This window comes from Tursiops truncatus, chromosome 3 (assembly GCF_011762595.2).
Source record: "Tursiops truncatus isolate mTurTru1 chromosome 3, mTurTru1.mat.Y, whole genome shotgun sequence".
In the NCBI taxonomy this organism is placed as follows: Eukaryota; Metazoa; Chordata; class Mammalia; order Artiodactyla; family Delphinidae; genus Tursiops; species Tursiops truncatus.
In genome coordinates this window covers 168,234,570-168,260,831 of record NC_047036.1, presented here as the reverse complement: position 1 = coordinate 168,260,831, position 26,262 = coordinate 168,234,570, and the positions used below count along the sequence as shown (strand labels likewise).

At 59.2% G+C, this 26,262-nt stretch overlaps 1 protein-coding gene across 3 annotated transcripts; it reads right to left on the bottom strand.

The window, feature by feature from the left end:
* Positions 1-1,782: 1,782 nt before the first annotated feature.
* MAP2K2 (mitogen-activated protein kinase kinase 2) lies at positions 1,783-26,104 on the bottom strand. Of its 3 annotated transcripts, none has more exons than XM_073803433.1 (13): positions 25,732-26,104; positions 21,807-22,017; positions 15,575-15,721; positions 14,903-15,023; positions 13,956-14,101; positions 11,425-11,502; positions 10,712-10,763; positions 10,510-10,634; positions 9,579-9,792; positions 7,434-7,498; positions 6,081-6,142; positions 5,119-5,164; positions 1,783-3,303 (listed from the first exon to the last, which is right to left on the bottom strand). In XM_073803433.1, exons 1-13 carry the CDS (start codon positions 25,821-25,823, stop codon positions 3,193-3,195), a joined length of 1,470 nt encoding a protein of 489 aa, XP_073659534.1. In that variant the 5' UTR covers positions 25,824-26,104; the 3' UTR covers positions 1,783-3,192. The 3 variants fall into 3 exon arrangements, with proteins under 3 accessions (XP_073659534.1, XP_073659535.1, XP_033710580.1); XM_073803434.1 differs by lacking the exon at positions 25,732-26,104 and adding an exon at positions 24,443-24,823; XM_033854689.2 differs by lacking the exons at positions 13,956-14,101; positions 14,903-15,023 and having other exon boundaries at positions 25,732-26,097.
* Positions 26,105-26,262: the final 158 nt, after the last annotated feature.

Here is a 26,262-nt window from a genome sequence, read left to right as displayed (position 1 = left end):
CTTCCCTGGCGGTTCCATGCTTCCACCACAGGGGGCACAGGTTTGATCCCTGATTAGGGAACTAAAAATCCTGCCTGTCACGCACCACGCGGTGAGGCCAAAACAAAAAACAAACAAAAACAAGGAACCAGAAGGGTTAACTCTTTTTCCTATTTTAAATGTGGCCACGAGGAAATTTAAGTTGCGCCTGCAGCTGAATGATGCACATGCGTCCCAGTGGCATCTGAGGGCGCAGGGGGCCGAGACCCGCCTGGAATCTGCCTGCCGGTTCTGAGTTCTGCACACCTTCTTTCCTTCCATTTTCCCCCTGCCCCATCCCCGGAACGTCTGTTACACTCAGAGAAGGGAATGCGACGGTCTCGGGGCCGGGGCTGGTCCAACCTGAGAATTCCACTGGATCAGGCGGGCACCCGTGACCCCGAGCTTTTAGATGGCTTCTGGCCCATGGCCAGGGCTGGGGGTAAAAGCCTGTGGCACCCTGATTGAGCTGGGCCACCTTTCCCAGCTCATCGCTTATTCCAAGGTCACTTATGAGCTGCTCGGGGCTCAGAACCAGGCAGGGAGAGTCTGCTCTCTGGGGACACAGGGGTCAACACACGTGGTGTTGTAAAGTGCTGTTTAATATGATGAAAACTTGGACCTGAGGAGAAACTTGCATCGACAAGACGCTGGATACCTTCTTCTTCCAAACCAAGCGCAAAAGAAACCAAAAAAACAAAAAAAAACCCCAAAACCCCAGAAGCGAAGAAAACTCAAAACCCAAGTAAGAAAACACCCAACGGGTGAGATTCTGAAGCTCTTGGATTCATTTCCTGATTGATTTGTTTTTGGACAAAGAGGTCAGACAGAGGGATGCTGGGGGTCCCAGGGGCCCGAACAGGGCGGCTGCATCATCTCACGCACTTGGCCGTCTCGGGGTTTAAGGAAGAGGCACGGGGAACCTTGACACAGAACACAGTCTCTCACAAGAAGCTCGGGAGGGGCCAGCAGCCTGGCTGCCTGACCCCACCTTCTGCCTGGACCCCTACACGTCGGGAGACCCCAAAACCAACAGATGTTACATGTTTCGGGAAGAAGAGCCTGCCCCCTTGCAAGAGAGGACCTCGACAGGGCAGGGATCAGCGTTCCCAGGCCGGCCTGTGGTCACCTTTGGCCAGATCGTTGGATGGGAGCAGCCAGGCAGGGACCACTGTGAACCGGGGAGAGACGGGGTGTCAGGGTGTGGGGGCAGAGGGGGCCAAGTCTAGCGATGTTTGCAGGAAGCGAGTGGGGGGCGGGGGAGGGAGGGAGACCCCTGGCTGTTAAAGTCGGACACTTTCATCACGGTCTCCAAGGCTCTGGCGTGTTCCTGGCTGACTCGGAGTGGGAAGGGTAAGCGCCAAGTGTCTCTCTGGTCCTTTCCTGAGGCGCCTCGGGGTCCTGGCAAAGCAACACAGCAGACGGTGGGCGGCTGGAGCCGATGGGCTGGGGGAGGCGCCTACTTTCGATCCGTCCTCCCCCAGCAACCCTGGAGGCCTTACCCCACCGACCCGATTCACCAGCACCCCTAGGAACGCCGTCAATGCGGTCTCACTCCTTGCAAACGGCAGTCGGCTCTGTTAACAGACATTGGTCAGGCCCACAGCCTGACGTGTACAGGACTGGCCCAACGATGGGGCTGCCTGTGACTGCCAGCGCCGGGCGCCCACGGGCCAAGACGCTGAGTCACAGTTCACCCGTTAGGCCCCCTTCCCCCTCTGAAGCTCTGGAGGGAGCTGGGGTACCCACAGAGCGACACCTCCATCACTTTTAGTTATCTTTTTTATTCTTTTCTAAATCAGGAAAGACTTTGGGGGCAACTACGAGGTGGCAGAAATCTGGAAAGCTGGTTGGAACAGCTACCAACTTGTCTTCTCTTTGGTGACCACAGGAAAAAACAGAGGAGACTTGAAGGGTCTCCCTAGGAAGAAAAGGACCCAGCAGTTCCCAGAGGGCCACAATCCCCCACCTTCAGCTGCACCTTCTCCAGAAACGCGGGGCTGGTTTGCCCCAGGACCGCTGCTCTACGAGAACCCTTCCTCTGCGACTTATCACAGATAAATATCGGCCTGTTTCAAGCCTTCAGGAAGTATTGGGGTTGTGGGGAGACTCACAGCTTCATCTTCAGAGAGCCTGCAGGAGGGGAAGCCTTAGAAGCAGCTCTGCCCTCCACCACTTCCTACTGCCCGATGGCCCAGAGGCGGCCTTCTCCGTTGGAGGTGGTACAGCCCTGAAGGCGGAAAGGCTGGGTCTCGGGCCTCGGACCTCATGCAGACCCCTGCAGGGGGCCTGGCTGGACACCCCAATGGCCACCAGGAGTCAGGACAGCCTCACCCCCATCATCTCATTTCCGATCAGCTGCGGTCAAACGGTTCAAGGCCCGAGACAGTGACGTGCCTTGGGTGGTCACTTCTGATTCGCTGGGCGAGCAGAGGTGACACAGAGCCACCCGCCCACATCTGTCGGCCTGCAGGCATAGGGGAGCGGGCCTTATTTGCAGGATCTGCTGGGGCTTCAACCACAGGACAGCTTGGAAACCCAAGGCTTCCTTTCTGCCGAGCGAGTGTCAGCTCAGGCTGCTGCGAGCTGTCAGAAGTCTCTGTTCCCCGAAGCACAGAAGAGGACTTGGGGGTCCCTCCCAGGGGGCAGGTCACGCACTGCTGAGGACAGGCTGCATGGCCCGAGGCTGGAGCCGCCGGGGCGGGGACCCCACGAGAGCCACTGGGCCCAATAGCTCTTGCGGGCCGGGACGGCCACCTCCAAGGGGCAGATGCCAGGCTGGGGGCACACACGCACCCCAAGGGGGCAGCCCCCTTCTCTTCTGGTGAAAGTCACCCACGGCTGGGGGTCCCTCTGAGGGCCTCGGAAAGGAGCAAAGCCAGTGCCCGACACCATGCCCGTCTCTCAGGGGTTGGGCCGCCCTCGCAGAGGCGCCCACCCCGGGCTGGATCAAGGCTGACACCCCAAGGACAAGGCACAAGAAGCACAACCGGCACGTTTGCTTTTTCTTTCCCTGTTTTGTTTCGGTTTTTTTCTTTAAACCTAAGGAAGCAGGTTCTGAGAAGACAGCGCAGCGGCGTCGGCCTCCCCGGGCCCAAGGGCCACGCGCGCATCCCCACGGAGGGGGCAGCCGGAGGGGTGGGATGGGGAGCGGGTCTGTCGGTGGCGGGACCGTCAGACAGCAGTGCGCGTGGGCGTGCTGGGCTGGTTCAGCCGCAGCGTTTTACACAACCAGCCGGCAAAATCTACTTCTTCCACCTCGGACCGCTTGATGAAGGCGTGGTTCTGAAAGGGAAGGAACGATGTGAGTGGCCCCGCCCTAGCTGGCTGGCCGGGTCCCCACCCCAGAGCAGGGAGGCCCGGGCCCGGGGCCACGCGGCCTGGGACGGGGTCTCAGGCGACGGGGGAGGCCACTCTATGCCCCCTGGAGCTCAGGGTGACGTGGGGTCGGCTCACCCTCTGTGGGGCGTCCCGGGCGCTGTGGGGTGAGGAGCAGCATCCCTGCCCCGACCCGCTTGACGCCAGGATCCCCCCGCAGGTGTGACAACCACACACATCCCCAGACGTGGCCCAGGGACCCATGGGGGCAGAGTCACCTGGGTGAGAACATCTGATCTGGAACCACGGAACTCTGAGGATAGCAAGTGCCCTACATGTCCTGTCCAGGCGGCAGCCACCGGCTGCTTGAGGCTCCTGAGCCCTTGAAACAGGGCCCGTGTGGCTGGAGAGCAGGATCGCGCCTCATCCGTCAGTTTAAGTAACTTTAACAGTCACCCTGACAGCGGTTCCCGTTCGGAAGGGCGGGGGTCTAGGCCTCCCACGTGACATCCACCTGTTATGCCAGCTGGGGAGGCGAGACCACCCCTACCTCCCTAAAGGTGGGCACAGGCTTGGGTGAAACACCAAACCAAGGGAACAGGACTAGTGGTCGGGAAGACAGTCAGCCCCACACGGCCCACAGTGTCACGCAGGCAGAGACGTGGATGTCGTCCCGCACTGTGTGAACTGCGTGGAGCTGGGCGGGGGGGCGGGGGGGGAGACAATGGCAGATGTCAAAGTTCACTCCCCTGTTCCGTGGGTCCGCATGTTCCACAGTGAACACGTGCTTCTTATGTCGTGTGTGCCCTGAACACACGTCACTGGACTCAGTAAGGAGCTTCTAGAAAGAGGCAGATGGACGCAGACCCCTTCCCACAAGGCACTCCAGGCCAGGCTCACTCTTGGGGCCACAGAAAACTGACTACAGCTGGGACACACAGGCTGCAGCCACAGCTAACAGAGGGGTGGGCTAGACAGGGTGCCTTCCTGGAGGCGGTGCCGAAGCAGAGGCCCACAGCTGGGGGGAGAGCAACAGGACATGTCCCAGAAGGAGAAGGGCCATCCTGTGCAAAGGTCCTGAGGTGGAAAGCAGGAGGGAGGCCCGGTGGAAGACATGGTGGGGAGGGGGGAGCGTGGTCCTGCAGGCAGGGGCACAGGAGCCCACCAGAGGGCGTGGCTCGGTTATTCAAACTACCGCATCATGACCACCCTAAGAGGCTCCTTCTCTCCTGTGTGGACACCTGAGGTTGACAACCAACGTCTCACGCCTGTAGCTGGCAGTGTTTTCAAACTCTTCGAGCCACAAGACGCATAAACAAGGGGCTGACTCAGCATCGGGGGTGACTCAGGTGGTCAGGCCTGGTGATGGAGGAAGAAGGCCTAACGTCCACAGTGGACATGGGCGGAAGGCACTGTGACGGTCACCCTGAGGCTGGCAGGCAGCCCTGCCGGGGGAAGGCCAATGCCGGAGACCACCTTGGTTTTCAAGGACGTTGGACAGTATGGGTTTAGAGGAAGGCAAACACCCCAGTGGTGCCCCCAACGCCTTGGACGCCGGCCATTCTGAGACACAGCCCTAGCCCCAGGCACACGGGCCCTTCTGTACCCGGGGGAGCTGAGAGGACCATGGCCGCTCTGCATGGTGCCCTCCAGCAAGCCAGGGCGACCCACAGGGGCTCTCCAGCTTGGCCAAGAGACATCAGAGCCAGCTCAGGTGTCACTCAAGGCGAGGAGGGCCTGCCAGGGACCTCTGGAAGTCCAAAATCTGTGGGTATTACTCACCATGAGCATCTTCAGATCTGCTCGCTCTGCTGGGTTCTTAATTAGGCTGTGGGTTCCAGGGGGTGGGAGAGAGAAGACAGGCGGGCAGTCAGTGGCCTTGGGGGAAGAGGCCTGCATCCTGCTGCCCTTTCCTGCCTGGCCCCCGTGGGTGAGGGGCTCCACTGCCACCCTTGGGTGTGAAGCAGGATGCCCCGGGAGGGCAGGGCAAGAAGCTGAGACCAGGACAGGAGGGAAAGGGGAAGAGGGTGGGAAACCCCCCCACGCTGCTCCATCAGAGGCCCAATAGCAATCGCTGTTGTGGAAGCGGAAGTTTTCCCTTCACGAAAGAGGAACGGTCTAAAAGGTCTAAAAGGAACGGTCTGAAAGGCTGCTGCTCAAAGCAGTTCAGGGCTGAGTGGCAGTTCTTCAAACTGGCAACCTCACAGGGCACAGATAGGTTTACGGGGAGCGCTGGACGCACAGTCACAGGCTGGCTGCGAGGTACGCAACCCTGGGCCGCAGCGTCGCGTCCTGACGTGCAGGGCGCTCAACGGGCCGGCCCTCCGGGTCCACAGCCTGCTCGCCCGAGGCCGCGTCACCCAGACGCTTCAGAGGGTGGGAGGGCCACCCCCCAGAAACCGGCTCCGAAGGCCTGCCTAGGAGCCACGGGTTATGGGCTTGAGGGGTTAGGACACCGGGCTGCCTGCTGGCAGAAGGCAAGGCGGGAATAGCGTTATTTCCAGAGAGCCTGCCATCCTGGCTTGCGCGGGGTTTCAGGGACAAGCTGGGGGTGGCAGCTGGACGCCGTGACTCAGCAGCCTTGGTGGGGGGTTGGCGGGGGGATCTGGGTTCTCAGGTGAGCTCCAGTCCTGCCAGACGCCGCCACAGCCCGGCATCCCTGAGGCCCCGGTCGTCCCAGGAAGCAGGCCAGGCCGCCTGGCCCCTGCCCCACCCGCCCCGAGCTGGCGGCCATGGCGTCTTACCATTTATTTACAAACTCCTGGAAGTCCTGGGTGAAGATGCCGTTGGGCAGCTTGGGAGGAGGCTGCGGGCCAGGACAGAAAGGCGGGGGTGAGAGCTCAAGGATGCTTCTGGAATCAGGGAGAAAAGGCGCTTCCCAGCCTGTGCCTCTGAGGACAGCTCGGCACTTGTTGGGGACCCTCAGGATGCACCCTTCCTGGAGGCAGAGGGCGCCCACCACCCCCCTTCCAGCAACTTCCCCGGGCAGCCCTGCCATTCCCCGGGCAGCCCTGCCAACTGGGTTGGCCTTTTCCCAGAGTTTCCTTCAAAAGCTCTTCTTAAAAAAAAAAAAAAAAAAAAAAAAAAAAAAAGCTCTTCTTGTTCGGGGACCACGACGGGCTCAGGAGTGAAGGAGAACAGGGCTCATCCTCATTTTATGGATGAGGGTGGTTACTCTTGACCACGTGCTACACGGTCTGGGCCACTACCCTCCGGAGCTGCTTGGAGAGAGCTGGGGGTCTGCCTGAAAAGAGGGGGAGCCTGAGGGGCCTGGCCCCGCACAGGTCCCGGGGTGGGGACAGCCGTGCGCAGGCTCAGGCCCCGTCCAGGAGGGCAGTGGGCCTTCTTCCTGCTCAGGGGCGGGAGGTGCCGGCGGCCTCCCTGGAAGGACGTGCTCACCGGGCCTGGGTGTCGCTGCCAGGTGCAGGGAGAGCTGTGTCACCGGAACCACCCTGCCCTGTTCTGTCGCCACTGACCCTGCTCTGAGCTGCTCACCTTAAGACCCAACCCTGGGCCAAGCTTGGCCACCCCAACTCCAAAGGGCCACTGGAAACACACTTCCATCAGAGAAGGGCCAGGAGGGTGACCCGGCCACGCCGAGAGGGAGGGCTGTAGGGTCAGGTCCTGCTCGGCCCTGTCTCAGCTGCAGGCCTGAGGAGCCCACTCCCATCCTTATGCCTGGATTTACCCATCTGTACAATGGGAGTATCCATGCTGCCCTCTCACGTGGTGGGGAGAAGGACTCGGTGGGCGCCCTGTGCCCCCTTCCCAGAGAGGAAGGTGATGCCTCAACTTTCCCTGAGGAAGTGGGATGATTTATGACTTCACCCACAGGGCCCCAGCGCTGGGCCATTGGGCTCAGAGTGAGAATTTCGGGTTCATCCCTGTGAAAAGATAAAAAAAAGAGCCCCCTGGGGAGGGGAGGTGTGCGCATCCTACTGGACTCAATGGTCTCCACAGCTCCCTGCGGCCCCTTCCCGACACAACCCACAGTCTACACATCGAACGCTCTTCTTTCTGGGGAACACTTTCCAACGGGAATGGCTTGATGCTGCTGCTGTGGAGACCCGCCTGCCAGCAGGGCCCCGGGCACGCACCTCGTTCACGATGTAGTCCAGCAGCTCAAAGATTGCCATGGCCGGCCGGCTGTCCATCCCATGACCTGCCCGGGGCAGAAGCAAAGACGGATGAGACGGGCAGGTGGGCACCGTGCTTCCGTCGGGCGGTGGGGCCTGAGCGTGCTGAACGCAGCCGAGCACCCTCTCCCGCACCCGGCCCAACCCAGAGGGCAGGCTCCTGGGCCCAGCTGCCTTCCTGGGAGAGGAACATCTCTCCTGAGCCTCTGGTGAATTAAAAAAACAAAACACCAGAACGAACAGGAACGCTTGTTGAGAAGGCACACATCTGGCAGGGGGCTGGGCTGTGCTAAAGCCGACCCCCTGCTCCCTGGAGTGGGGGGAGGGGCCACGGGGGGCCGAGCAGGCAAGGGCAGCAGTGTAACCTGGCACGGACCTGCGGGCTCAGGATGGTGGCTGGCTGGGATGGCTGACCCCTGTCCTAGACCCAGCTGGCCAGGCCCGCGTTTGGCAGCTGGACTTTCGCCTTCTGTCCCCTGTCCTGAAATGGGCACGTGGGCCAGGGCCGGGGCTGGGGGAGGTGCTGGCAGGCCGAGCGGCCTGGCACAGCGTCCCACTCCTCCCCGCCTGGAAGGTCTGAGCACCGTCTGGGAGTTGGGCTGGAAAGGGAGGGGCAGGGCCGGGGCCTGAGGACACAGATGTGGGAGCGGGGGTTCTCCCCTCGGAGGAAATCAAGACACCCCAGCAGTCTGGGTGCGGCACCAGGAAAGGGGAGGGTCTGGGCTTGAGAATACTGTGAAAACCGCCATCTGACGACCCAAGTATCCGTCAGCGGTAAATAGATACCACACGGTGGAATATTACGTGACCATAAAAAAGGAGCGAGGTACGAGGTGCCACGAGGCACCGATACTTGCCACGGTGTGGACAGATCTCAAGAACACAATGCTCAGTGAGAGAAGCCAGACACAGAAGGACACACAGGGTGTGTGATTCCATTGATGGGAAACGTCCAGGACAGGCAAATCCACAGACACAGGGATTGGGTTCATGGTTGTCAGGGGCTGGGTAGGGGACAGGGTTTCCTTTTGGGGTGATGAAATGTTCTGAAGTCAGATAAAGGTGATGGTCGGACAACCTTGTGAAGGTATAGAAGTCCAGTGGGTTCTAAGCCTGAATCGAGTGGACCATATGGTATGTGAATGCTATCTCAATAAAGCTGTGAGAAACCAACCAACCAACTGCAGTCCACTGCATGGTCCTTCGGGCTCTCACTCAATTCAACTCTCTTCCTGTCACTTGACTTAAAAAATAAATAAATTGGGCTTCCCTGGTGGCGCAGTGGTTGAGAGTCCGCCTGCCGCTGCAGGGGACACAGGTTTGTGCCCCGGTCTGGGAAGATCCCACGTGCCGTGGAGTGGCTGGGCCCGTGAGCCAAGGCCGCTGAGCCTGCGCGTCCAGAGCCTGTGCTCCGCAATGGGAGAGGCCGCAACAATGAGAGGCCCGCGTACCGCAAAAAAATAAAAAAATAAAAATAAATCCCAGAGTCATACGCGCCCCTTCCTAATTACACCACCTGAGCCATGACCCTCACCCCTCGCCAGCCCCCAACGTGGTGGAAGCATCGGCCTGAACCTCGCAGGTGGCTGCCTGAGGTACCGGGAGGCTCCTGGGAGCCCCGCTGCCCTCCCGTACCTCTGCTGTGTGCTGGGCTGAATCTAACCAGCCACCCGAGACCCGAGTCGAGTTGCCTTCACTTTGGGCTCCCTGAAAGGCCTGGCCCAACACAGCAGGACGGCCACTGCAGAGTCCAGGTGTGGGGCAGAAGACTGCCTGCTGGACAACCCTTTCGGCTTTTCTGTACACTTGAACGTTCTCGTGATAAAATGCTGGAGAAACCACCCGCCACCCCACGGCTTGGCTGAGGGGCGAGTGTCTCGACCCCGCCAGCTGGCAGCAACAGGTGCAGCTGCCCCAGACAGGACAGTTCGAGGCGTTGCTTGCAGCACTGTCCCCAGAAGCCTCAGGACCATCTGAGGACTGCTGACCGCAGTGAGCGCGGCCCAGGGGGACAGGTGGAGCTAAGAGGGGCCAGAGGGGAGGCAGCTGCTGTCCCCAGGCGCCACGTGCCCCATCCAAACCGGAAGTCCCAGTCTCAGGCCATACCGCTGATGGGGCGTCCGGGGGGTCTCGGCCGCGGCGAGATGCTGTGAGGCTCTCCTTCCGCGCCGTCGACCATGGGCCGGCCAAATATGGCCTCCAGCTCCTTGGCGTCCGGCGGGGGGATGGGGTACCTTCCAATGGACAGCTCCACCAGGGACAGGCCCATGCTCCAGATGTCTGACTGCACCGAGTAGTGAGTGCCTTGCAGCCGCTCCGGCTGAGGGGAGATGGGCAGAGACGGCCCGAGGGAGATGGAGGGGCGCTGGCACCCTAGAGTGTCCCTGTGGGCCCCCTGCAGCCCCATCCCGCTTAGGGACACAGCGGCAGAAAGCCATTCCGCCCCCTCCCTCCACCTGCTTCCAGCCGTGCTGACAGCAGCCCCTTAAAGCCCCGCAACCCAAAGTGCTTCTGGAGAGCGACCGACCCAGGAAAGACGCCGGAACGTCTCCTTCTCCCAACAATCCCAAGACGGACTTCTCAGAATCTGCTCTTAGAATCAGCCAGATGGGGACTTCCCTGGCGGTCCAGTGGTTAAGACTCCACGCTGCCAATGCAGGGGGCGCGGGTTCGATCCCTGGTCGGGGAACTCAGATCCCGCAGGCCACGCGGTGTGGCCAAAATAAATTAAAGAGATAAAAATGAAAATAAAAAAATAAAATCACCCAGATAGTGCCTAAAATAACGGAGGGCTAGTCGATTGGCTCAGAAATTAACTGACTACTCTCCCCGAGCGGACAGGAACCAGGCCGGCGTCTCCAGAGAGACAAAAACCCAGATGAGAAGATGATGGAAACTAGAAATTCGAAGGAGAGAACAAAGCCCGCAAAAGAAACTATACTACAGGGAAGGGCAGGCTTTTGGAAAAGCTTCTGGAAAACGGGGAAGAGCTAATGAGGGTCGGGGTGGCGGTGGGGAGGACGCTGGAAGGACTCACAGACATGTAGGACCGCGTGCCCACGAAGGAGTTGGCCATGGAGTCGATGAGCTGCCCGCTCACCCCAAAGTCGCACAGCTTGATCTCCCCTCGGGAGTTGACGAGGATGTTGGATGGCTTCACATCTGGGAGCAGAGCCGGTGGTGTGGACACTGCGGGTCGCCGTCAGCCCCTCCCGGCCCCGGGGCGCCCGTCCCCTTACCTCGGTGCATGATCTGGTGCTTCTCCCGGAGATACGCCAGGCCCCGCAGAACCTGCAGGGAAGCCGCAGGGCGGTGCCGTGAGGGGGACTGTCCTCTGGACAGGCCCGAGGCCCAGGCCGAAGTGGCCATGTGACATTGACGACATTCTTTGGGTGGGTACAGTCACCCACCTCCCCAACTCTCACACGGCCCCCCACCCTTGAGGAGGACACCGCTCTCCCCTTGTCTGAGGAGGGCCCAAGGCCCTGTCAGTAGGGCTGTAAGTGTCCAGTCAACTGCCCCGCCTCAGGGGTCACCCCAGCCCGAGAGGCATCCTCTGTTGAGCCCTTTGGTGCCGGGACCGTGCTCGGGGCCCCCAGGTTGACGGCGTGAAGGATACAGGGGCTGTTTCACCGAGTTAGACAGGCGACACTCGACGATGGCAGCACTGTGGGACAGTGTGTGCCTGGCACCGTGCCACGGTTCCTCCTGCCACCCCCATGCCTGTATGGGGCACGGAAGTATCACCCCCACTTCACAGGCAAAGGGACGCCACTCACTCAGTCCCACAGCTGGTGGAGGCTGGCACAGGCACCTCTGCCTCTTTGCCCGGAGGCTGACGCCCACCACCGGCTTCCTGAGGCTCCTCGAGCCTGGCCGTGTGGAAGGGGGCAGAAGTAAGAAGAAACCCAGGAGAACGCAGGGCCGGGAGCGCGCGCCCGCACGCACTTACCGCGATGCTGACCTTCCCCAGGATCTCTTCGGGGATCCTCTTGGCTTCTTTCAACACCTGGTCCAGGGAGCCACCGTCCTAGGGGCAGCACAGGAGAGAGAGGTAGAGCTGCCCTGAGCCGTCGCCAGGCAGGGCTCCCCAGAGGGACGCCAGAGTGGCAGGGAGGAAAACGAAGCATTTCCCTGGTTCCCAGAGAGCTGGTGTCAATTTCCTCCACGGAAAACAGAGGCCAGACCACAGCCAAAGGCAACCCACTGGCTCAGAGCAGGGACTCCCGCGGCCCCGGCCACCTCTGGGGCCTCAGGAAACGGAAAGGGTGCCAGTGTGCTCGCCAGGCGGTCCATCCTTCCCGGAACTGAGGCCCGTGGCTGGACGGCGTGACTCAGCCTTCCTGAGGTTGCCACGGCAGCGGCAGGCGGGCAGTGCTCCATGAGGCCTGCGGCTGAGCCACCCAGCTTGCAGCCCGAGCACCAGAGAGCGTACCTGAGCCAGACCCGCAGCTCTGGGCCTGGGTCCCCTCCCAGCAAGTCAGCCGCAGCCTCGGGAAGGGGAGCGCGAGCACAGGGGCGCCGCCTGCAAGTGCCCGGCACAGACAGAAGGCCAAGCCAGCTCCGCCAGGAAGGCCTGATAGCCGAGGGGCACGGGGGAGGGGGAACGATGGCTCGGCCCCCTGTCCTGCCGGTGTAGCCACTGCTCGCCACCCTGAAACTGGGATGTTCAGCAAAGGACGTGACACAGGGCACCCTAGTTGATCCCCTGACCAGGGCATGGCCCCAAATCCACAAGATAACGAAGAAGTGACAGAAACCAAGTATCTTGTGCAAGGTCACCCGGAAGCAAACCTGGAGACCAAAACCCCGGGTGTCACCGACTGGCCCAAGGCGCCTCTTCAGAGATGGGCTCCGAGGACACACCGAGGCCCCCCCAGGATGCCGGCAGACCGGAGCTGAGGCTCGGGCATGCGGTGGGAGGTGGCCAGCATCTGAACTCGCAGCTGGGTGGAGAGCCTGTTTTCTCTCCATGCTGCTCTAGGGCTCCTGTGGCCACCAGCTGTCCCAGGAGGCCTCTTATTCCGTTTGAGGGGGCGCGAGAAGCCTGCAGCCTCGGAGACGCCTGGTCCCCCCTCCCTGGCACTCTGCTCCAGCTGTGCTTGGGGAGAAGGGCCGCGGTGGGAGTTGTGGAAAACCCCAGGCCCTCCAACGCTTTGGGAACCCACGAGGGACTCTGTAGGCTAGCCCCAGCCTGAGGACGAGGGGGCTGTGCGTGCAGTGACGGCGGGTGCGGCCGGGGAGGAACCCACGGGACCAGGAGGTCCGGTGCACTTGGTCGGCAGGCTGCCCGGCCCAGCCCTGTTCTGCGTGCAGGGCGAGATGGGAATTCCACTTTTTTTTTCTCATTTTTTGTTTCATCAACCTTAAAAGGGTTTTTTAAAAAAAGCGTTCGTGATCCCTGCTCCCTGACTCAGCTCCTCATACTCTGAACTTTCCGTAGGATTGTGGTATGTTTGCTGGACGACATTCAGGGAGAACGTCTCCGCAGCGACTACGGTGGGCCAGGCCCCAGGCTGGGGTCTCAAGGCGACTCAGGACACATCGCGGGTCCTCTCCACGCAGCCCCACTGCCACCCAGCCCCTGACGTCAGCGTGGTTCATCCTCCGCGGGGTGCAGAGCTGATCCAGAGCTTTAAGTCTATCTATCTATCTATCTATCTGGGGGCTCACATTATGCATACTTTCCTCTCGGGGGATTTTCTCATCCGGTGCATATATGCTGCTTTCACTTCTCCCCTGGAAAGCGGCCTGGTGTCATTCTTCACCTCCCCTTTGCTGACGGACGTGTCTGATTTTTCATTATTGTAGAACAAGGGAGTGCATTCTTCAGTAGATTTGACCAGGACCCAAGAAAATACCAAGAGCTGCCTCTGAGTGGTCAGTCGGCTGCTCCCTGGCCGCTCCGGCCCTGAGACACCCGCTGTCCGCTGGTCCAAGCCCCTAGTTTCCCCAGGAAAAGGAATAGGTCTGGGCACCGGGGAGCCGCCAGCCCCGCTGTTTCCCGTGCCCACAGGTGAGTTTCTCCTGTGCTGAATCGGGGCTGCTCGTCACAGCCAGCGGGCCTTTCTCACAAGCTGGAGCTGGAATCTACCCGGTGGGAGACGAGAGTCAATTCATGCACGACCCTGCATAGAGACGAATGTGTGCCCTCGACAGGGAGAGAAATGGAGGTGATGCAGGAATTCGGGGAAACGGTGGCGGTGGTGACAACGTCACAGCTGACGCTCCGTCAACATTCGTGGACCAGCTCGCCCCGTCCTCATATCTTTGGCCTGACAGACAAGGTGCGAGACTCGTCCAGTCCCGCATGAGAGGTGGGGGGACTGCAAGCGTCCTCTCGCCGCCATGGGCGAGACCCTGCAGGGGACCATCGGGCACGAGGACACTGGTGTGGGTGGCACAGGCCCTCTCAGCGCTTCCCGTCATCTTGTCCTCCTCACGCCCTCCCCGCCCAGCAGCCACCCACCACTTAAGGCTCACCTCCGTGGACTGTAACCCGTCAGCAGAAAGAGGGGCGCGCGGGCCACACCCGAGCCCGTGTCCTTGCGTTTGTGTGCCATCTACGCGTTCCACTGTCGTCATATGCTCGCTATGAAAGCGAACAAGAAAAGCCCGACCGTGAAGCTCTGAAGGACGAACATGGCAAACAAAGAGAATCTAGCATCTCCCCTGCATCCCAGCGGTTCCGTCTGTGCGCTGCCGGGGTGCAGGCGCCTCACCTGGAACTGATGCTTTACACCCACCAAGAACGGAGGGGGAGGGGGTGGGGCTGTGATGCTGCCTCTTTTCTTTTTTTTAGACCGTGCTGTGTAGCACGCGGGATTTTAGTTCCCCAACCAGAGATGGAACCCGTGACCCCTGCAGTGGGAGCACGGAGTCTTAACTACTGGACCGCCAGGGAAGTCCCATGCTGCCTCTTTTGTACAAGGCCAAGAGGGGCCTCCAAACTCTCAGGGTATTCAGGGAGCAGGGATGGAGGTAGCTGAAGTGGGGACGAGCAGGGGATGAGGGGGGGAAGGGGAGAGGGAGGGAGAGAGACAGCACAGAAGAGGCTCCCCTCAGACCACAGCGATGTCACATCCTTTTCTCGCCCTGATACTCGTCTGTGCAGTGTCGACCAGGTGGGTGGGCAGATACGACTGCCCTCTCCCAGGTGGGGAAGGGGCTCCCACGGGGCAGTGCCAGGCGGGAATCAGGCAGCCAGGTTGGGGCAAGGCAGTGGGGGAGCCCTCCCCCCGGCCCACATGCATTCCTCGCGGGCTCTTGCTCAAATTCGTTTCCTGCCTTCGTTACAAAACCATCAGAGGGGACGGCAAGCTGGAGGCGAGGCGTAACCACAGCCACCCGCCAAAAGCCACGCGGCATCCTGGTTTTGCAAGGGCCCTGAGGGCCGGGGCCTGAACAGCCGGGAGCGGGCAGGGCCCTACCTGACAAAGGAGGCATGGCAGAGGGCCGGCGGCATTTCCTCTGGGGGCCTTCGGCTCTGACCACTTCTGCTTTCGCGTTACACCTGATCCCACCCACTTCTGAGCCTCGAGACCAGAGCTCCTTAATGAGGGGGCACATCAGAATCAACCATGGTTTAAAAGAGATGGGCGGCCGCCCTCCATGGCAGAGGCCTGGTCCCATGGGTCTGAGCTGGGGTGCAGACCCGGGTCCCCAGACCACGCAGAGGGCACTTGGGAAGGAGGGATCAAGTGTTTAGTCGCACAGCCCGGCGGCGGGCCTCAGCCCTCGGGCATGCCTGCTTAGGTGCAAGGACTTTCAACGTTGCATTACTCAGAAAGCCGCGGGGACCGGAAACAACCTTAGTGTCCACCAAGAGCGTTTCATAAATTACCCAACAGGTACGCAGGGACGCCAGGGCGCTAGACGGAGGGGAAAAAGACGGAGCCGGCTCTGTGCCAACAGAGAGTAACGTCTACCATGGATCCGGGGAAAAAGCAACGTCGGGAGGAGGGTGTCTGGCGCTTAAGAAACAAAGGGGTCTACATGCACACACGGCTGCACTGCCTCGTCCACCTCCAAGAGGGTCCCCCGGGAACAGGACGGGGACTCCGGGGTGGGAGGGGAGGCGCCCCGGGCCCCGCCGCACTCACCATGTGCTCCATGCAGATGCTGATCTCGCCGTCGCTGTAGAAGGCCCCATAGAAGCCCACGATGTACGGGGAGTTACACTCATGCAGCACCTGCAGCTCACGGATGATCTGGTTCCGGATGGCTGGCTTGATCTCCAGGTGGATCAGCTGCAAGGGAGAGGGAGGCGGGGTCAGGATCGGGCCACTGAGGGGGGCCGGGAAGGAAGGGTGTCTATGTACCTGAGAACGGGGAACACACACCCACACACACACTGGAGCGGGAATGTTCACAGTAACCGGCTTCACAGCAACTGAAAGGTGGAAGCAACCCAAATGCCCTGAATCAACGGAGGAAGGGACAGAAAAATGTCTCTCTACGCCCTGAACATCACTCAGCCGTGAAATGGGGTGATGCACAGACACTCGCTGCGATGTGGATGGACCTTGAGAACATGACGCTCAGTGAGAGAAGCCAGACACAGAAGGACACATGGTGGGTGACTCCACTGACGGGAAATGTCCAGAACAGGCAAATCCACAGAGAGTGCATTCCTGGCTGTCTGGGGCTGGGGGACAGGGGAGTGACTGCTGATGGGGATGGGGCATATTTTTGGGGTGATGAAAATGTTCTAAAATTGATGATGGTGATGGACGCACAGCTCTGTGAATATACTAAAAATCAGTGTATTAAATACTCTAAAAGGATCGTTTGTATGGTAGGTGAAGTACATCTCAATAATGCTATTTTACAAAAATATATCATCAGAGGCAACATTATTCACTTGGTTACAGGGGGAGCTCTGTTAATCAAATCATACAAAGGGCCAGCCTTTCCCAGGAGCAGACCAGGTAATGCCCTGTCCGATGCGGCAATTACTTCACCTCTGCCCCCCTCCGCCCCTTGGGTTTTCTGGACCCCTTCCCACCCCCGGCCTAGAGAGAACAGATAGCCTTCCACTGCCACCCTAGGATCCTAGCTCCCCTTCCCCTTGAGTTCAAGTCAGCAGAGAGGACTGCCACCAAATTCATCGCAATATCTGGAAAGGTTAGAAAAGAAAGGATCGTCCAGAGAGATGCAGAAAAGACAGCTGACAGACAGCCAAGAGCAACGCCCAGCTACAAACCCCAAATAGCCAAGATCCCCCGTACAGCGGGGGAGAGTCAGGCTGCGGGTGCACGTCCTGGTTCCTTCGAGTCCTAGATGCTACAGCCATGGTGATAAGACAAGAAAAGGGTGCGATTTCCACCTGTCCATCAGAGAGGCGGAAGCAGATCCCCGGTACCTGAAAATGACCACTATCAATTCAACAGACATTTCTGTAGAGTCAGTTACACTCGGGGCTGGTGACAGGGAGAGACAGCACAGATGGTCCTGCTTGGAGGAGACGCACCACCAGGAGAGGGAGAGACACAAGCAAAACAACCCCGCTGTGGTGGAGATGCTGATGGAGGAATCACAGAGGGGGGTCCAGGGCTCAGGCGACACTCAGGCCAGGCCTCGAAGGACAGGTGGGACTCTGCCAGATGGACAAGGTGGGGTGGGCATGCCGGCGGAAGGACAAAGAGCTGCCTGTTGGCGGGCTGTGTGCCGAGTTCATGGGGGCACGGGGCGTGTGTGGGGCACCAACGACCTTCAAAACCTTGAGAACTGCAGCAGCTCCCAGCGAAACGGTGCCTGGTGCCTATGCCGCCCCCAGGCAAAACCTCACGCCTACACATGAAGGTTCCCCACCTGACCCAGCCTGCAGAGCAGAGCTCTGGCTGTGGGCCCTGGGACACCGCACCTGCCCCTTGGCCACCACCAGCGGGACGGTGGAACACACCAGAACCCCAGGTGCTCTCTCCTCCATCGGCCGCCCCTGTGAGCACGTGCACGCAGACCCGCTTGGAGAGGGCGAAATGAGGGTCTGAAAGCCAAGTGCTGCCATCCGTGTGCAGCGCGGCAGGTTCATCCTGCAAGCCAGGCGGGAGGGCACAGCGAGGTGGACGGTGGGCAATGCCAGCGTCAGGACCATCAAGGCCCAAGAGAAATACAGCACGGGCCACCAATTTAATTTTGAATCCTCTAGCTGCTGCGTTCAGAGTACAGAGAGACAGGTGACATGAATTTTTCATGTATCTTGTTGAAACTCGGTGTAGTGTATCAAAAATTGACTGTTTGGACGTGAGGGCGATGTAAAAATATTAATGACTTTTTCACACGGAGCCCGTGAAACCTGGTTTGTGTTTCTGCACGTATGGTGCGCCCTGTCTGACATCGACTGTGTTTCAAGGGCTCGGCCACTGCGTCTGACCAGGGGCAGCCATCGTGGACAGCGCCGCTCTCGACAAAACTTCAAAGGAGCCGCAGATGAATCACTGGGGTGGTGGGGGTAGAGAAGCAGAAGTGGGGGAGTTGGACAAAACTGGGCAGATCTGGACAAATCCCAGGGGTCCTGGAAGCCTGGAGTCAGGGCCTTAATGTGAATAAGGCCAAAAGAAGTCAGAGGCTTTCCAGAAAAATATGGTAAAGAACGGATGCAGGGGCGGCTGCCATGTGAAGTGAGCCTCACGGATTACCTACGAACCACCACTGAGGGGGTGTGGAGAAAAAGCAGGAATGGGACGAGGGCCACGTTTCTGAGCACTGGTGCTTGCGATTCGCCCTGACGATGATGACCCATAGGGGTTGGAGAGTGGCGGTGAGAACTGCCCCCATTGGGCTGACCAGCAAGTTCAGGTTCAGAGACTTAAATGACGCCCCCAGGGGCACACAGCTGGTGAGCGGTCAGGGAGGGTTGGGGCCTGGCTCATGGAACGCCAAACAAAACCCACGCTCTTTCCACGGCAGCACCTGGGCCGTGCGAGCTCCAACAGCTGGTTAAGTAAGTACGGTGCTAGGAGTTCAAACCCCATCTAGGAGCCTAAGGGTGTTCCTACTGCAGACTGGGGCATTCGAGTGAGGGATGGGGGCAGGGGGCACAAACTAGGTAAAGAGGGAAATGGATTGCGGAGGCGAGGCCTTGACAGCTTCCACTGGGTCAGCGTCAACTGCAAAGGGAGGACCCGAGAGGGTTCAAGCCCAATTCAGACACCGACCCAGCTAAGCCTCAGTTTCTCAGTAAAACAGAGCTGTTGGCCCATGCAAATGAGAACGTGTGCACCGGCTTTGACCCAGGGCCATCACTAGAAAGAAGGCAGCTAGGGTTAGGATGTGGCCTTGGGCAGGTTTGTAACCTCCATTCTGGAAGCATGCAGATGCCGAGGGGAGGGAGACACACACACACACACACACACACACACACACACACACACACACGCACACACACGCACACACACACACACATACACGAGGCTGAAAACACATCCCCCCGCTCAGAGCACAGGGAAGTTGGGAGAGCCCCACAGGTGCAACACGGTCACCGAATTCTTCGCGGATCTCTGCCGGTCCCACTGACGCAGAGGTTGTGTGCCCAGGGCCCCGCAAGGATGCGGGAGGAATCGTGACACCAGACACGAGTTCAGAGAACATTTACGAACGGACGAGACAGTGGAAATGGAGCCCGGTTCTTGCGGGTCTTAGGGACCTGGTGTCACTGCTCGTGTCGTAGTGTTCAGGATAATCCCCTGCCCATCACAGGGGCTGGAGGGACGCCGGCCCACAGCAGGATCTGTGCAGGCCTTCCAGAATGTGTGGAATTCCTACTCGGCTTCCCAGGAATTCGGAATTCCACCCAAGGTAGTGGAGGAAGGACGGAGGCCACTGTTTCTCAAAAACCACTTTGACATGTCAATTTTCCCACCTGTGTCCTCAGCTGAATACAGGCAAACAGAGCTCCTGGGAGAAATGGCACTCTGGGAGCCCTTGACCTCCGCAGACCGGCCGAGGGCTCCAGGGCCACCAGGGAGTAAATTCACGCCCTGAATTGCATGACTCTGGGTGCGGCTGCACAGGCCACAGGCAACTGGAAGGGGTTACGATTGATGGGGAACAAAATCTGAGGTTCACTCCCCCCAGTTTTTAGAACTTTTTTTTTTTTTTTTGCCGTACCACACGGCATACGGGATCTTAGTTCCCTGACCAGGGATCGAACTGGGGCCCTTGGCAGTGAAAGTGCTGAGTCCTAACCACTGTACCTCCAGGGAATCCCCTTTCTTAAAAAAATTTTTATTCTATTATTATTTTTTTTTTGGCCAAACCGCGCAGCATGTGGGATCAGTTCCCCGACCAAGGATCGAACCTACGCCCCCTGCAGTGGAAGCTCGGAGTCTTAACGGCTGGACCACCAGGGAAGTCCTCCCTTTTTTTTTTTAAACCTTTTATTTTGAAAGGATTATGCAAGCACAGGAAAGCTGCAAAAACAGCAGAGAGAGTCCCGTGTGCCCTTCACCCAGCTTCCCCTGGCAGTGACGCTGTCTGTGACTGAGGCCTGTATCACAGCCAGGACACAGACATCGGGGCAGCACCACTAACTAGACTACACCTGGGCCCCCCAGGTTAAACCCGGAAGCCTTACTTCGCAGGCTTTCAGAAAGCCGTAGACAAACTCTCAGATTTCATGGTTATACAAGGCACGTCAGCAGCCACCTGAAAGAGTCCTGGCTGTCCTGAGAACCCTCCGACCCTGACGAGCACTCTGACCTGTACACTCTGTTCCCAAGTCCCTGCCTTCCATCACCGTCTGAATTTCACGTCTGCCCTTCCACTCCCTGTACTCTGGGCGATGGCAGACCAGGAATTTCGGGGGTTGCTCTGGTTTTGAAAAGGCTGCCTGTGGTAAGCAGACAGAAATAGAAAGCATGTGGCTGTAGGTTTCAGGAGGGAGGGCGGGGCTCTGGAGGCAGGAGGAATAGCTGCTGCACTAACCTCCCCCCCGCCACATGGAAACCGAGTGCATGGTTCCCAGGAAAGGCGGGCCCTGCGCAGATCCCCCCGGGGACCAGGGTGGTCAGGTTTCCAAGAACGCAATTTGGAAACTATGGGACGATGGGCTTCCAGAAAGGGGGCTTTCTATGTCTGCAGGAACACGTCTGTGGGAGCTGAATCACGTGTCAACTCAACGTCCCCCAGTCACGTGTGCAGGAGCCACCATCCCCAGGTGGTGACCTCCTCTTCTCCACTCCCGATGTCTCTCAGGGACCCTTCCCTACATGTAGCAGGGAGGCTGCACTGCGGCACAGGAGCCCCGATGAGGGACTTCTCAGCACCAGGGTTTGCACTGAACAGGGAGGTGGTGGTTGATTTTGTGTGTCCGCTTGGCTAGGCCACGGTACCCAGCTGCTGGGTCAGATGCCAATCTAGATGTCACTGTGAAGGTATTTTTTAGATGTGATCTAACATGGAAATCATCAGACTTTGAGGAAAGCAGGTGACCCTCCGTAAGTGGGTGGGCCTTATCTAATCAGTTGAAGGCCTTAAGAGAAAAGACTGAAGTCGCGCTACCCCCACCCCCCGCAAAGAGAGGATTCTGCCTCCAGATTCCCTCTCTCTCTCTCTCTCTCTCTCTCTTTTTTCTTCTTTTTAAATTTTTTGGCCACACCGCAGCATGCGGGATCCTAGTTCCCTGACCAGGGATCGAACCAGCGCTCCCTGCAGGGAAGCCCCTAGGACTCTCTTTGGACTCAAGCTGCACCGCCAGGGAAGCCCCCAGACTCTCTTTGGACTCAAGCTGCACCAGCTCTTTCCTGGGTCTGCGCCCACTGGCCCGCCCTACAGATTTCAGACCTGCCAGCCACCACGGTCCCTGAGCCAATGCCTTAAAGTACCTCTACCTACCCCACCCCCTACACACCCCTAGTGCTTCTGTTTCTCTGGAGAACCCTGGCTACTACAGGTGGCTCGGGTACCCCGTTGCCAAGGGACCGCCCTCCCCCACCCCACCGATGTGGCCGTTGCTACCAGCAGCCAGTCCTGGTCGGCAGGGCCTACTGGTTGTGAAGTCAGGGGAAGCCCGGCTCTAAGGGGTCTCGATTCTCCTCTCTTCCGTCTGCTACCCTTCTCAAGCCAGTCTGTTCCCGGAAACCTGAATTTCAGACATCCCGCAAGGCAGGGGGCGGCCTCCAAGAGAAGAGCTGCGTGGGACCAGGCTGCATCACCACATTCTAACTAGAACCCACGTTGGTGGGGGTGGCCTCTGAGCCTGGGAGCCCGTCAGAAGGCAGAGGCCGGCACCTTTGAGGCCCCTCTCTCCTGCTGCCAGGGCACCTGTCGCCACCGCTCGCACCCGCAGAGTACGGGGACAGAGCCGTCACCCCACCGCCAGCTGCCTCTCACCTTTCTTGCCATGATGAGGCCCGAGGGTCTGTGCTGGACCTTGGTGACCACCCCACCGTTCCCGGCTCCCAGCTCCGAGATCCTTTCAAAGTCATCGTCCTTGAGCTCCCCAACCTTGGCCTTCTGGGTGAGGAAGGCTTCCAGCCGCTTCTTCTGCTGCTCGTCAAGTTCTAGCTCCTCTAGCTTCTTCTGCAGGTCCACCAAGTTTGCTCTGCGGAGACCCCAAGGGCGAGGGTTAGCCAAGACTGCATGTGCTACCAAAAGATGACTCAGCCCGAGCCGAGGTCACCGTGTGTCCACTGCACATTCCAGGCCTGGGGTTTGTAGCTGGGAGGTGAATCAGACCTGATTCTGGTGCTTGAAGGGCCTACGATCTCATGGGAAAGAAAGACCACCCGCAGACACACAGCTGAGGTCCCTGAGAACTGGGGATGCCGTCCCTCTCCCCCACTCATAAAGGTTAGGAGACCTCAGAACCTCGAAGACCAGCTCTAGCTCAGTGGCCCTGCTCTCAGACCCGGGAGCCCTTCCTCCTGACACAAGAGCTCTGGACCACATGGGAAGGAGACAAGGGAACCGGAGATACAAGCCTGGGGGTCGGGGAGTGAAGCCCCAGGTCAGGACACCTGTCTTTCACAGGGATGGAGGAGCAAACTCATTTGGAGTGGCCTCAGAGCAAAGAACTAGAACCAAGAGGCAGATGACAGAAGCCGTAGCATCTGTGCCTCTAATTTACACGAATTACACAGAGGCATGGGCGGAGGAAAGGAGAGGGGCATAATTTAAACAGTGCAGACAATTCCAGGGCATTCCTTTCCAGCAGCATGCTCTTATTATATCTTGAGCGTTACTGTAAACAGTAGGCATTTATACGTACATGCATTCCTAGAGCTGGTTATTAAAAACCAACCATGTGGGACTTCCCTGGTGGCACAGTGGTTAAACATCTGCCTGCCAGTGCAGGAGACACAGATTCGAGCCCTGGTCCGGGAAGATCCCACATGCTGAGGAGCAACTAAGCCCGTGAGCCACACCTACTGAGCCAGCGCTCTAGAGCCCGTGAGCCTCAACTACTGAGCCCGCGAGCCACAACTACTGAGCCTGCACTCTGGAGCCCGCGAGCCACAACTACTGAGGCCCGCGCACCTAGAGCCTGTGCTCCACAAGAGAAGCCACCGCAATGAGAAGCCCGCACGCCGCAACGAAGGGTAGCCCCCGCTCGCCGCAGCTAGAGAAAGCCCGTGCGCAGCAATGAAGACCCAACGCAGCCAAAAATAAATAAACAAACAAACAAATAAATAAATGTATATAAAAACCATGTATACTGCACTTTATTGGGTGATTTCAACGAACTTTCAAAGGACAGGTTGACAGTTAGCTATTTTCACGAGTGCCTTGACTCTGAACCAAATCCTGGAGTAAAACACTGTAACAGGAAGGTAGACGCCAGCTCAATGCTCAGTGCGCACGAGCACTAACCCGAGGCTGCCCAAAAGAAAAAGAACGTGAGCTACGTATGCAATTTTTAAAATTTCTAGCCACGTTAGAAAATGTTTATCTGGTGAAATTAGTTACTCTGGAATATGTATTATACTTACAGCTCCCCTGAATTTGGACAAACAAGCCACATTTCAAGCGCTGGCTGTGGCCAAGGGCTCTACCCAAACAGTGAGTGCAGCTCTAAGGGAAGTCACTAGAGGAGAATGGGCCACCTCCAGAGGTCCCCACTCACCACTCTCCAGGGCACTTAAGCCAAGGTTTACCGCCCACCTAGGGGAGACCCCCCCGGGGGAATTCAAGCAGGAGACGAAGGGGGACACTGGAGTTCTGGCAGGAAACTTCCAAGGCCCAAGTTCAACCATGACTTGCCTACAACTTAAAGAGATGTAAGCAAAAGGGCACACAGGAGCAAGATGACCTGCCGCTGGGTGATGTCACCTGAGCTGGTACCTCGAAGAGGTTGTTGGGAGGTAGGGGGCTAGGTGCCACTTCCTGAGCAGGTACAAGAGCTTTAACTCCCACAATCCTCCTGGGAGGCACCTCTCTTGTAGACCCAGCCCACCCAGGAGGGACAAGGCTCAGAGGCTCAGTAACCTGCCTGAGGGTCACAAGGCAAGGAAGTGGCAGAGGCTGGAGCAACACCTATGCCCTTCCAGCCTGCAAAGCCTGTGCTCATAGTAGTGGTCCCCTGAGCCAGGACCTGGATAAAGGGGGAACAAGAAGGACACCGATGGACAGAGAGGGAAAGGCAAAGGAAGGAATGTATGTGCCACGACCCCTTCACCATAGGAGTGAAGAGGCAGCTCTTGCAGCCAGACCCTCAGACCCTGGAATGTGTCCAGCCTGGCCTATGACATCTAAAATGCATTCTGGAGTCAGCTGATTAAGCCATTTTACATTTCATGGCAACTCCACTATGGTTATTTAAAAAAAACCCTGGAATTCCAAAGGCTGGCTTCTTCTGGGGGAATTCTTGAAGGGATGGAAATCACAAATCACATTAAAACAAAAAGAAAAAAAGAGAAGAGAATATGATGAAGGAGATGTCTCGTAAGAATAAGTGGAGTTTCTGAGAATCAGGAACACGTCCCCACATTGAGCTGCACCCTCGGGGACTGAGAAAGATGTGAACTCACACACATATGCATCAAGGCGCTCCTCCTTCATCTGGTCGCAGGAGGCCAAGTCCCCTGAGAGGCACCAAACATGCCATTCGCCCATCACACCTGGTTCTCATGGGTCACACCACAGGCAAGGCGCACGGCACACAGATCCCGGCCACGGACCTCTGACACCAGCCTGGCCGCTCCGGCATGAAGAACGGGAGTGGGGAGGTCATAGGGACATGCTCTGGGGCCAAGCGGTGTGACCTCACACAACGCAACTCTGCCATCAGGTAACCCCAATGCCCCGTGCTTCTTTCTCTGTCCCCTTCCTTCCCCTCAAGTCCTCCTGTCCCCCTCAGTTGCCTCAAACCCAATCACACTTCTCTAGCCCCTCAAGGCTTTGCTAATCCATTCGATCCAGAATCTCTGTTCATCTGCTTTCAGGGGTCCCAGCAGGCTCCCGACTTCTTTCCTGCTGGGTGCCCAGTTCTCCCCACCCCTGCCCCTTCAAATCCCCCTCGCTCCTTGTTCCCCCCCAAGCCTCTATGCCTCCTCCAGGCCTCCTAACCACTCTCCCCAGGTTCAGCTCCACCCTCCACCAGCAGGGTCTTCTCAGGCTCCCTTCCCCCCAATTCCCTGAGGACCCTCCCCACCCCTCAGGGATCCCTCCCCACCCTCAAATCTCTCAGGTACCCCCTTCCCCTTTTCCTGGACCTCCTTACCCCATGCTCACTCCCAAGAACCCCGCTTGCCCCATCCCCTCCTCTCAGGAACCCCACGTGCCACCGTTCTTGGAATGCAAGGACCCCCCCCCCCCGCGCCTTTCCCCGCACATCACTACTCAGGGACTCCTCCTCCTTCCTCCGATTTCACTATTGCGGACCCCTGACCCATCCTCTCCCCTCAGAAACCCTCCCATCATCATCCTGGCTGCACTATTTAGGGCGCCACATTCCGGTCTTCTCCCCGCAGGGACCGATTCACTTACTCTGAGACGCTCCATCCCATCTTCTCCCAGCAAGAACCTTCCCCCAGCCCGATTTCACCATTCAGGGACCTCCCTCCCGCCGACAGCGATACTCCGAGCCCCTCACCTCTCCTCTCCTCTCAGGGCCCCCTCCCCGACCTTGCTACCCAGGGCCCCCTCCCCTCCTTTCAGGGACCCCCTTCCCCGATCTCGCAACTCTGGGACCCCTCCCCCGTCCTTCCCACCCAGGGCCCACTCCCCCGTCCTCTCATCTCCTCGACGCCCTCCCCCGACCTCGGTACTCTGGGACCCCCATCCCGTCCTCTACCCGGCCCTGGCCCTGCCCACTCACTCGGAGGCGCCCTCGCTGGTGGGGGACGGGCCCTCGGCGATGGCGGGGTTGATGGTGAGCGCCGGCAGCACCGGCTTCCTCCGGGCCAGCATCGGGGATCCGAGAGCCGGCGGCGGCGGCGCCTCTAGCCGGGGCCCATAGGGGGCGGGCCGGGAGCGGGCGGCGCCGACGCGAGCGCGGGGCTGCGGCCGCGGCCTAGGCCGGCGCCGGTGGGGCGAGGATGGGCGGCGCTGCGGATCGGAGCCGAGAGGCGCCAAGGGACGCAGGGGCTGAAGCCGAGGGATCGGGGCCACGGCAGCCACAGAGGCCGGACCGACGCTGACGCTGCAGCCGGAGCCCGGGAGGCAGAGGGAAGGGAGGGGGAGCTACGAGATCGCGGGCCTCTCGCGATAACCAGCGCCGGGGAGCCGAGCCGGGCCCCGCCCCTCACCCCGACGCGTGCGCACCAGCCTGAGGCCGCCTCCTCGAAGGGAAAAGGGGAGGATACCGACTCTAGGCGACGCATGGAGCATGCGCACTCGCTCGTCTCCC

Excerpts from the sequence above, each read along its gene's own strand:
- MAP2K2 (XM_073803433.1), bottom strand. The coding sequence starts at position 25,823 with ATGCTGGCCCGGAGGAAGCCGGTGCTGCCGGCGCTCACCATCAACCCC. Across the intron at positions 22,018-25,731 it reads ACCAGCGAGGGCGCCTCCGA|AGCAAACTTGGTGGACCTGC; the intron begins GTGAGTGGGCAG and ends GGGTCTCCGCAG. Across the intron at positions 5,165-6,080 it reads CAGGAGTTTGTAAATAAATG|CCTAATTAAGAACCCAGCAG; the intron begins GTAAGACGCCAT and ends TGGAACCCACAG.